This window comes from Sinocyclocheilus anshuiensis, unplaced genomic scaffold (genome assembly GCF_001515605.1).
Source record: "Sinocyclocheilus anshuiensis isolate Anshui unplaced genomic scaffold, SAMN03320099.WGS_v1.1 scaffold1269, whole genome shotgun sequence".
Classification (NCBI taxonomy): Eukaryota; Metazoa; Chordata; class Actinopteri; order Cypriniformes; family Cyprinidae; genus Sinocyclocheilus; species Sinocyclocheilus anshuiensis.
Genome location: NW_015549661.1, coordinates 8,533 through 20,312, shown reverse-complemented (window position 1 = coordinate 20,312; position 11,780 = coordinate 8,533). Strand labels below are relative to the sequence as shown.

At 37.6% G+C, this 11,780-nt stretch overlaps 1 protein-coding gene across 2 annotated transcripts in view; it reads left to right on the top strand.

Annotated features, from left to right (window-relative positions):
* lcp1 (lymphocyte cytosolic protein 1 (L-plastin)) overlaps positions 1–11,780 on the top strand; it is a 17,692-nt gene that overhangs the window by 1,129 nt on the left and 4,783 nt on the right. For both annotated transcript variants that reach the window (XM_016449545.1, XM_016449546.1), the window contains exons 2-11: positions 1,514–1,603; positions 2,536–2,699; positions 3,382–3,505; positions 4,416–4,548; positions 4,623–4,704; positions 4,786–4,951; positions 6,365–6,507; positions 9,660–9,755; positions 9,833–10,028; positions 10,525–10,603. In XM_016449545.1, the coding sequence (XP_016305031.1) occupies positions 1,537–1,603; positions 2,536–2,699; positions 3,382–3,505; positions 4,416–4,548; positions 4,623–4,704; positions 4,786–4,951; positions 6,365–6,507; positions 9,660–9,755; positions 9,833–10,028; positions 10,525–10,603 (1,250 nt within the window). In that variant the 5' untranslated portion in view covers positions 1,514–1,536. The remainder of the gene's footprint in view (positions 1–1,513; positions 1,604–2,535; positions 2,700–3,381; positions 3,506–4,415; positions 4,549–4,622; positions 4,705–4,785; positions 4,952–6,364; positions 6,508–9,659; positions 9,756–9,832; positions 10,029–10,524; positions 10,604–11,780) is intronic.

The window sequence follows — 11,780 nt, the reverse complement described above, 5'->3', positions numbered from 1 at the left end:
GTTAAATATCGCATGCGATTAATCGTGCAGCCCTAGTTCACACCTTTGCCAAGTGTATGATGTGCGCCAGCAATTATTCACACTTTAAAGAGAGCAGCATTTGCATGTTAAATGCATTGATATGAGCGTCCGTCTGATGGGATTTATATAAATAAAACACAAACGAGCTTAGTTTTGTTCGTTTTCTCAGCACAGACTGTTTTCTGGAGATATAAACTAGTTAAGAGTTTAAAGCGCTTCCATGATCTCTGACAGATTCCTGCGTCTGGACGATTAGAGGATCTCACTCACATCTCAGAAACATCTCACAGCTTCACAAGTCCAAACCCCAGCTGACAAAAGTCAGGTTTAAAGGGTTAGTTCACCCAAAAATGAAAATTAGCTCATAAATCTTGAAAGATCAAAGACAATTTTTAATATAACTCCGACTGGATTCCTCTGAAAGAAGAAAGTCATATACACCTAGGATGCTTGAGGGCGAGTAATTTATGGGCTAATATTCATTTTTGGGTGAACTAACCCTTTAAGAACGTTTTTCTAACATTCTCATAATCCCCAGTTATCAAAACATTATTATCTCCAAATGTTGAAAACATCCGGTTTTTTTAAACGTTTAAAAAAAAAATTTTTTCTTTGTTATGCGAATGTTAAGTAAACGTTCCGTTGGATCATTCTGCAAACATTATGGGAACGTTACTTTTGATGAACGTTTTCTGAAACAAGTAGTGACATTTACAAAATATTAGACAAACTTTCAATTCAATGATGAACTGCCTTTAACTGAAAATTGAGTGTTTACTATTATCATTTTGCATTATTGACACACTATTTTCCTAATTAATGCTGTACAGTTGCTCTGACACACTCTGTATGGTTAAAAGCGCTATATACATAAAGGTGACTTGACAACTAAAATTTTTCAAAAATAAAAAGTTCCATGAAAGATTTATAAATGCAGTTTTTGTGCTAACGTTTTGAGAAAGTTATTAAAGACCAGACTAACAAGAATCTGTTCTAAGAACGTTTTGCTAACATTTCCATGAAGTTATTACATGTTTTTTTTTCTGAATGTTCTCTGAATGCTCAAAACATAGTTTTTTGTTTCTTTGTTTAAGTGGAAGTTACATTTTATCATTGGAATGTAACATTTAAAAAAAAAACGCTTTTTAAACATTCCATGAACGATTCTACATTCAACATTCTGAGAACATTATGAATGAACGTTCTATTAATGTTACGGGAAGAACGTTTGCTCAAAACTTTGTTAGCTGGCGTCTCATTCGCTGGTTGTTTATATCTTCATAACTGCTGTAGATGTACAGTAAAGTTCACGGGCATTGCTCGATGTGGCAACAACAGTTAATAATAATTCTCATGCAGTTGTAGCTTCTCCTCAAACCACAGACTGTTACTCAGAGAACAGCAGCAGTGTGTTTCCGGTGCGAAGCTCTTGCACAAGCTTTCCTCTGGACGTGTTCATCAGTGTCAGTGTCTGTCTGGCTCTTATCCTCAGGTGATCTATCGAGACCGGAGAAGATGGCAGGCACATCACACATCCCAGCGGAGGAGATGGAGGAGCTCAGAGAGGCCTTCAGTAAAGTGGGTGAGTGAGGACACAAACACATTTCATTCCCATTCAGCTTCATCTGCAGAGAAACCATCGGTGAAGCAGACTCAACTGATTCATGACGAAAGAAGGGATTCAACTCATTCCTCAGCTATTGTATTAATGATTCTTTTAGTACTTTTGCACAAATAATTTGTTCAGCAAAAATCCTAACACAAATAACAGTATTTTTGATTGAATCAAATGAGCATTTATGACTCAGTGAACGTGATTCATCAAAAAAATCGGTTCGATTCAAACCAGGGTTGTTATTGTAAACTAAACCTGAACTAAAACTATTAAAAATGTTTTTTTTGTTCACTGAATTAGTGCTGAAATAAAACAAAATTAAACTCTTAAATAAAAATAATAACTGAAATATGTTGAAGTACTAAAATGAGTAAACTGCGACAATTAAAGCACATAACAAGATTACTAAAACTACAACTAATATGAAAACAAAATATAAAAATAAAAGCTAAAAAAATAAAATATGAAAAATACTATTATAGTATATAAAATAACACTGTTACAAACCTGCATTTGAGACAGCTGAATTATTGATTCAAACCAGTGTCATTTTAAGCATAGCTTTTGTTTATTGAAATAAATCTGAAATCAAATATTAGGTGAAAAACCTACATTAAAAATGCAAATTAAAATGTTGCTTTGAAAACAAATACATTTAAACTAAAGGACTACAATATTAAAACTAAAACTGAATTAAAAATAAATTCAGCTAAAACAAATAAAATGGCAAAAAGCACACATTTCTAAAACCTAAAAATGAAAACTGAAATAACACTGTTTTTTGAGCCTCATTTCATTAGATTAAAGCTGCATTTGAGACAGAGTTTTGTTGTGCAATCTATTCATGAAAAGAGTGATTGAGAGCATGTGTTGGCACTGACCTTTGACCTCGCCCGCAGATGTGGACGGTAACGGTCACATCAGCACTGATGAACTGAACCAGCTCTTTAAGGAGGCGAACCTGCCGTTGCCGGGATACCGTGTGCGTGAGATCGTCCAGGAGCTCAGCAGAACCATGGACCTCAACCAGGACGGGAAGATCACCTTCGACGAGTTCGCCAAGGTCAGGTCAAAGGTCACCTCAATGATGCTCTTCCAGAACAGATATCTAAACCTCCTCGACTGGAGAAGCACAGTGACATCCGATAGCAAGCCCTGATTTCAAAATGTTCAATTAATCGAGTTTTTGACTCGAAACAAAAACAAATATCTTAGAACATCTTAAATATTAGTCGATTTTTCTGACCCCACTGGCAGATATTTCTTCTTGTTTTAAGCAAAAACTCAATTAAATTTGATCCGTTTTAAGGTTATCGTATTTCTCCAGTTAAATGCATCTTGATTTAAGAGCTTGATTTAAACGAGACAAAAATACTGAGGAAGATCTTTTTTAATATTTCTAGCAAGTTCTTCAGTTTGGTGACAGCAGTGCTGTTTTTTGCTGAAAAGCCCTTTATAATAAATAATATAATATAAACAGAATTATATATGTGTATATATATATATATATATATATTACATTTTTATGCAACAATTACTTGGGTTGAGTTGAGTTGTGTTGGAGGTTGAGTTGAGTTGAGTTGGAGGTTGAGTTGAGTTGAGTTGGAGGTTGAGTTGAGTTGAGTTGGAGGTTGAGTTGAGTTGTAGTGTTAGTGGAGTGTAACAGCCCTGCTGCTGAGGCTCTAGCTGCGAGCGACTGCAGAAACTAAAGGCTTCTCCATCCGTCCGTCTGTCTTCTGTCTCAGGTGGTCCGTGACCTGAAGAGCTCAGAAGTGGCCAAGACCTTCCGTAAAGCCATTAATAAGAAGGAGGGCATCTGTTCAGTGGCTGGAACCTCGGAACAGTCTGGAACGCAGCACTCGTACTCCGGTGAGACCAACACACTGCAGAACAATCACACAAAACCAGCACAAACGTGAGAGAACCGCTTTACACACCACATCCCTCTGATAACAGACAGCACAGAACCTTCTCACAACTCTCACAACTATATAAATGCTAGGAGAAATCATTCTTACATTACATTTACATTCAGTCATTCAGCAGACGCTTTTATCCAAAGCAGCTTACAGATGAGCAACAGAAGCCATCAAAACCAACAAAAGAGCAATGATACGCATTATTCATATAATAATGAAATATTATTAGCACTCGATGAACTCTCTCATAATGTTGAGAGAAAATGTTCTTAAAAATAAACTTTCAAATAACGTAAATAATAAATAAGTAGAACATTTAAGAAAGGTTTTAGTCATTTTTAAATAACATTCTAATCACGACAAGAAACCTGGACATTTTAACGTTCTTAGAATATTAAAAATAAATGTTTAAATAATGTTATATTTTGTGTGAAAATAAAATTAGTAGAACGTTGGAGGAAATGTTCTAATCCCAACAAGAAAACGGGACATTTTAACGTTCTTAGACTATTAAAAAACTACAATAAAAATAAAAATTATTAAAAACAATGTTATATTTTGGGTAAAAAATAAAGTTAGTAGAACATTTAAGAAAGATTTTAGTCATTTTTAAATAACATTCTAATCACGACAAGAAAACTGGACATTTTCACATTCTTAAAATTTTGAAAATAAATGTTTAAATAACATATTTTGGGTAAAAAAATAAAGTTAGTAGAACATTTAAGAAATGTTTTTGTAACCTTTAAATAACGTTCTAATCACAAGAAGAAAACTAGACATTTCAGCGTTTTAGAAACACTTCAGACCAATGTTCCACGATGCTTTATAACTAAATGAATGGTCTGTGTCGTGTGCAGAGGAGGAGAAGGTGGCGTTCGTGAACTGGATCAATAAAGCGCTGGAGAAGGATCCGGACTGCCAGCATGTTGTTCCCATGGATCCCAGCTCCAACGATCTGTTCACCGCGGTGGGCGACGGCCTCGTGCTCTGGTACTGCAGCGTTAACACACCTTCATGTTCAAGATTTCACTCGTCAGACACATGAGTTTATGCTCTGTTCGCAGTAAAATGATCAACCTGTCAGTGCCGGACACTATTGACGAGAGAACCATCAACAAGAAGAAGCTGACGCCCTTCACCATCCAGGTCAGCCCACAAACACTGGAGTCTTTCTCACACTGCTGATTTACTGGAGTTTAATGCTGATGTTCATCTTTAAATGTGCAGGAGAATCTGAACCTCGCGCTGAACTCGGCCTCCGCCATCGGCTGCCACGTGGTGAACATCGGAGCAGAGGACCTGAAAGAGGGCAGGCAGCATTTAGTGCTGGGGCTCCTGTGGCAAGTCATCAAAATCGGCCTGTTCGCCGACATCGAAATTAGTAGGAATGAAGGTACTTATTACACAAACACACACACACATACACACTCACTCACAAACACTCTCACACACACACACAGCGAGAGGAGGCAGGACACTCCACCGCCTTCCCGAAGCCGTTGGCTCTCTCCTCTGCTCTAAGCCGTGCTCTCTGCTCACTCACACACACATACACACACACACATACACATACACACACTCACTCACTCACACACACACACACACTCACACACACCTTATCTTAAAGGGATAGTTCACCCAGAAAAAAAAAAATAATAAAAATAAAAAAATCTGTCATCATTTACTCTCCCTCAAGTTGTTCCAAACCTGTACGAGTTTGTTGAACACATTGAACACAAAAAAAAATATTTTGAAGAAACACACACACACACACACTCACACACTCACACACACATACACACACACACATACACATACACACACTCACTCACTCACACACACACACACACTCACACACACCTTATCTTAAAGGGATAGTTCACCCAGAAAAAAAAAAATAATAAAAATAAAAAAATCTGTCATCATTTACTCTCCCTCAAGTTGTTCCAAACCTGTACGAGTTTCTTTCTTCTGTTGAACACAAAAGAAGAGATTTTGCAGAATGTTGGTAATCGTTCAGTCGATGGTAGCCATAGACTTCCATAGTATTTTTTTTTCCTTACTATGGAAGTCAATGGCTACCGTCAACTCTTTGGTTACCAACATTCTGCAAAATCTCTTCTTTTATGCTCAGCAGAAGAAAGAAACTCATACAGGTTTAAAACAATGTGAGGGTGAGTAAATGATGACAATATTATAATTTTTGAATTATACAATAAAAAATAGAATTTTCTTTCTAGGTTTGCAGAACGTTACCCTAAAAATAACCATTATTTATTTTATGGTTGTAAAATTAAAACCTAAAAATAACCATTAAGTTATACAGAACATTTCCTAATAGTTATTTTTAGGTTTTATTTCAACAACTATAACATAGAGAATGTTCTGTGTAAGTTATTATATGACTGTAAAAATAAAACCTAAAAGTAACCATTAGAGAACATTCTGTATAAATTATTTTATAGTTCTACAAATAAAACCTAAAAACAACCATGAGTGAACGTTATTATATGGTTAATATAAAGCTAAAAACCACCATTAAGGGATGTTCTGTTTAAGTTATTTTATGGTTGTCTAAAAAACCTCCCTGCAATGTTCTGGGAACATTATTTTATGGTTGTAAGAAATACTAATCTAAAAAAAGAACATTCCTGGAACATCATTATTGGTTAAAACAAGAACCAAATACTAACATTAGGGAACATTCTGAGTTTGCGTCTTTCTTTAGAGAATGACATTCAGACATTACGAGAGTCACATGATCACGTGTGTGTGTGTGTGTGTGTGTGTGTGTGTGTGTGTGTAGCTCTGATCGCTCTGCTCAGGGATGGAGAGAGTCTGGAGGATCTGGTCAAGCTGTCTCCTGAGGAGCTGCTGCTGCGCTGGGCTAACTATCACCTGGAGGAGGCCGGCTGCTCCAAAATCAACAACTTCAGCTCCGACATCAAGGTAAGTGAAGATGCTTTACTGTAGCAGAACATAAAAACACTTCAGACTGAACCCCAGGCATGATGTCTCACCCTATCTATCCATCTATCTATCTATCTATCTATCTATCGCAACAACCTAGGTAATAGTAACACCCTAGCAACAGTATCCATGACCTTAAAGCTCACAAACTCAAGATTTGAAAATAATTTAAAACTTTCAGGCTTTTAAATTTTTACATTTACAATTACATTAGAATAGAATAGAATAGAATAGAATAGAATAGGTAAGTGATAGTATTAATTGGTCAGGTGCTGGCGAAAAAGATGTGTCTATAGACGTTTTTTTAAATACTCAGCTGTAGTCTGTTTTGTGTACTTTTAAAAGCATTGTTTAAAATGCTTATTTGCTTAGGGAGTTTTGTTGTAATAAAAGGCATGTAGGTATACACACACACACACACACACACACACACAAGCCATTAACTTAAACAGAACGTTTCCTAATAGTTGTTTTTAGGTTAGCTTTACAATCATAAAATAACTTTACAGAATGTTGCCTAATAGCTATTTTAGGTTATATTTTTACAACTTTAAAATAGAGAATGTTCTGTGTAAGTTAATATATGACTGTAAAAATAAAAGTAACCATCAGAGAACATTCTGTACAAGTTATTTTATAGTTGTAAAAATGAAACCATGAGGGAATGTTTTGTATACATTAATTTATGGTTGTACTATAAACCTAAAATCAACCATTAGTTGGTTTATGTAATTTTAATGTTGTCTAAAAACCTCCCTGCAATGTTCAGAGAACATTATTTCATGGTTATAAGAAATACAAATCTAAAATAGAACATTCCTGGAACATAATTATCGGTTATTCCTGGAACATTTATTTGGTTAAAACAATAACCAAATACTAACATTAGGGAATGTTGAGAGTTTGCGTATTTCTTTAGAGTAACCGACACGTGTGTTGATCTAACGCATGCCGTGTGTGTGTGTGTGTGTGTGTGTGTGCAGCTCTGATCGCTCTGCTCAGGGATGGAGAGAGTCTGGAGGATCTGGTCAAGCTGTCTCCTGAGGAGCTGCTGCTGCGCTGGGCTAACTATCACCTGGAGGAGGCCGGCTGCTCCAAAATCAACAACTTCAGCTCCGACATCAAGGTAAGTGAAGATGCTTTACTGTAGCAGAACATAAAAACACTTCAGACTGAACCCCAGGCATGATGTCTCACCCTATCTATCCATCTATCTATCTATCTATCTATCTATCGCAACAACCTAGGTAATAGTAACACCCTAGCAACAGTATCCATGACCTTAAAGCTCACAAACTCAAGATTTGAAAATAATTTAAAACTTTCAGGCTTTTAAATTTTTACATTTACAATTACATTAGAATAGAATAGAATAGAATAGAATAGAATAGGTAAGTGATAGTATTAATTGGTCAGGTGCTGGCGAAAAAGATGTGTCTATAGACGTTTTTTTAAATACTCAGCTGCTCGAATTGAGATCGGCAAGTCGTTCCACCAGCTGGGAACGGTCCAGGAAAAGGTCCGTGAGAGTGATTTTGTGCCTCTTTGGGCACAACCTTCACTTGCAGAATACAAGCTTCTAGAGGGCGCATAAGTCTGAAATATTTGATGCAAGCGGCTATCGGCAGACAGTGCAAACTGATGAAGAGAGCTGGGACGTGCGCTCTCTTCGGCTCGTTGAAGACCACTCTTGCCGCAGCATTCTGGATCAGTTGCAGAGGCTTGATAGTGCATGCCAGAAGGCCCACCAAGAGAGCATTACAATAGTCCAGTCTGGAGAGAACAAGAGCTTGGACAAGGAGTTGTGTGGCCTGCTCTGATAGGAAGGGTCTAATCTTCCTAATGTTGTATAAGGCAAACCTGCAGGACCGGACTGTTGTAGCAATATGATCTGTGAAGCTTAGCTGATCATCTATCACAACTCCAAGGTTCCTGGCTGTCCTAGAAGGAGTTATGGTTGACGAACCTAGATGTATAGAGCACCTGTGATGAACTGCTGAGTTGGCTGAGACCTTGAGCAGTTCTGTCTTAGCAAGGTTGAGTTGAAGGTGATGGTCCTTCATCCAGCTAGAAATGTCTGTCAGATGCGAACGGCTACCGTTGTATCATCTGGTTGGAATGAGAAGTAGAGTTTAGTGTCATCAGCATAGCAGTGATAGAAAAAGCCATGTTTCTGAATGTCAGATCTTAATGATGACATGTAGATGGAGAAGAGTAGCGGTCCAAGCACTGAGCCCTGAGGAACCCCAGTACACAAGACACCCTGAAGGACCTACCAGAGAGGTAAGACTTAAACCACTGGAGTGCGGTTCCTGAGATGCCCATCTTTCTGAGGGTGGACAGGAGAATCTGGTGGTTAACGGTGTCAAAAGCAGCAGACAGATCCAGCAAGATGAGTACTGAGGATTTGGAAGCTGCTCTTGTCAGTCTCAGTTCAGTGGCCGCTTTTGAAGCCAGATTGGTTGCTGTCCAGGAGGTTGTTCTGTGCGAGAAACATAGAGAGTTGGTTGAACACAACTCGCTCAGGTGTCTTTGCAATGAATGGAAGAAGGGATATCTGTAGTTTTGGATTTAGAGAGGGCTTCTTAAGCAGTGGGGTTACCCGAGCCTGCTTAAATGCTGTGGGAAATGTACCAGTGTGAAGAGAGGTGTTGATAATGTGAGTGAGCGCGGGTATAACTGAAGAAGAAATGGCCTGAAGGAGGTGAGTGGGGATAGGATCAAGCGGACAGGTAGTAGGATGACTGGAAAGGATAAGTTTGGAAACGTCAGCCTCTGAGAGTGGAGAGAAGGAGGAGAGACTAAAGTGTTTTCAGTGGCGCAGTAGCGTGTGTAGATAAGGTCCAATTGGCTACCTGATTTATGAGTAGCTGTAGTAGACACTCGCTTGAGGTCGAATGAGGCAAGCAGAGTTGAAGTCAGCAGCCTGGGGTTTTTCCAGGTGGATGCTGAAGTCACCGAGTAGTACCAGAGGAGCACAGTCCTCAACTTTTACCATTTTGTCATGAGCAACTCTAGTTCACACTGTGATTAACAATGTAAATGAAGCTGCTCTCTGGAGGTAAATATGTTTAAACACACCGAGATTGAGACAGAGCACTCATAACCTCACCTTCACCTGTTGTCTGAAGGACTCCAAGGCCTATTACAACATCCTGAACCAGGTGGCACCCAAAGGAGACGAGGAGGGCATCCCGGCCATCCCGATCGACATATCTGGAATACGGGTGAGGAAACACCTCCTCAACACATCATCACATTCACACATTCTGACAGCACTTCATTAAAACTCCTATCGTAACAGGAGAAAGACGACCTGAAGAGAGCCGAGTGCATGCTGGAACAGGCCGACCGGCTCGGCTGCCGACAGTTCGTCACGGCCACAGACGTGGTCCGCGGAAACCCCAAACTCAACCTGGCCTACGTAGCCAATCTCTTCAACAAGTACCCGGCTCTGAAGAAGCCCGAGAACCAGGACATCGACTGGAGCTCTATTGAGGGTGAGTCCATCATTTATTCTCTATTTTGACCAAACTGTTTCGGTTCCCGTATAAGTGAAATGGTTTGATTCCCAACATCCTTCAAAAAGTCATACAGGTTTGGAGCGACGTGAGGGAGAGTAGATGATCACTTTTAGCTGGACTGTCACTTTAAGACCTCTTTAATATTTCAGCTGTTTCTTCTAGACGTCAGTGAGATTAAATGGAGACGTTTGCTGAAGTCTCCTGCTTCTCAGATGTTTCTCCCGAGAAAAAGAGCCCAGTAATCTCACACTCTCAAACTATATCTATATATAGGGCATTTATATTAATGCATTTAATACTTATGTCGGTGCACAGATCTTTATCTTGATGATTTAATGTTTGAGGAATACAAACGGTGCTCAGATTTTCCAATATATCAATGAGTCGTTCATAAGTACAATCTGAGATGCTGATCAATATTCACAGATATGATGTTAAACTGCTGATCTGATCATGTTCTCATGTTTGTCAGGAGAGACCAGAGAGGAGCGAACCTTCAGGAACTGGATGAACTCACTGGGCGTCAATCCACGCGTCAATCATCTCTACGTGTGAGTGTCATAAACCCCATCAGCAGTGCTGTACTCGCTAGAAAACACAGGCCAGGACTGATCAACTACAGAGAATAAAGCACATTAGTGGATCCTAAAGAGAAATGAGTGATGCACCAAAATCTCAGTAATTCATTTTCAGTTTTGACGTTTAATTAGCGCTTCTCTGACGTTTTGACTGTGTTGGTGCATAAACTACAACAGGTAAACAATTTCAACTGCAGAAAGATGTCAAAAACAGCTAGTAAACAACACGTGACATCACATTGACCTCAGAAAAGACATCCAATGAACAAAAAAAAAAAAAACTTTAGAGAGGAGCGTTTTTGGTAAATATATGTACTACATTACATATTCATATATATTTTTTGTACTTAATCTGTTGTCCTCATTATTTCATGTGATTAAATATATGAGTTTTTATTACAATCACTGATTCAACTACGAATTGGAGTAGAAACATAATTATACCATTAAAAAGTATCAAAACTGGCTTATGTGCAATTTAAATGTTTGCATACAACTCAGTTTTTATTTGAGTGTTGATTAGTAAATAAATTTGATTAATTTTGAGTTTTCAGCTAAATTAAAACTTAATTTTGTTTTACAGTGTTTCTGTAAAAAAATTAATTTCGGTGCATCACTAATTCTTACTAATTCTACAGTATATTTACTGTATCTATAGTGTGTTTCTGTATTATGACCTTCACATTATACATCAAAGCAAAAAAGTTTTAATTTCTACACATAACTGAATTCAAATAAGCATTTTTGTTTCCAGTATGATGATGGCAAACCACTGTCTGAAACGTTTGATAATGAAAACTGTGTGCACTAGTATCCAGGCTAACGAAAAGAATGTAAAAAAAACTTTATTTCTAAAAGTTCTCTGAACGTTCAAATTGTCAAAATGTTTTTCTTGGTTATGTGAACATTAGAGAAAACTTTAAAGAAACATTCCATTGTATCATTTTGCAACATTATGGGAACGTTACTTTTAAATGTTCTCTCAACCATCAGAAGCTTGTAACATGTTAAATTTATTTATAATTAATAAATAATTTAATAAATATTAATATATTATTTTATAAATAAATTATTACACTTATTTTACATTTATCACTTAGTTATGCTTGCAATTTAACAAAAGTATTTATTTAGCATAACCTTTTAACTT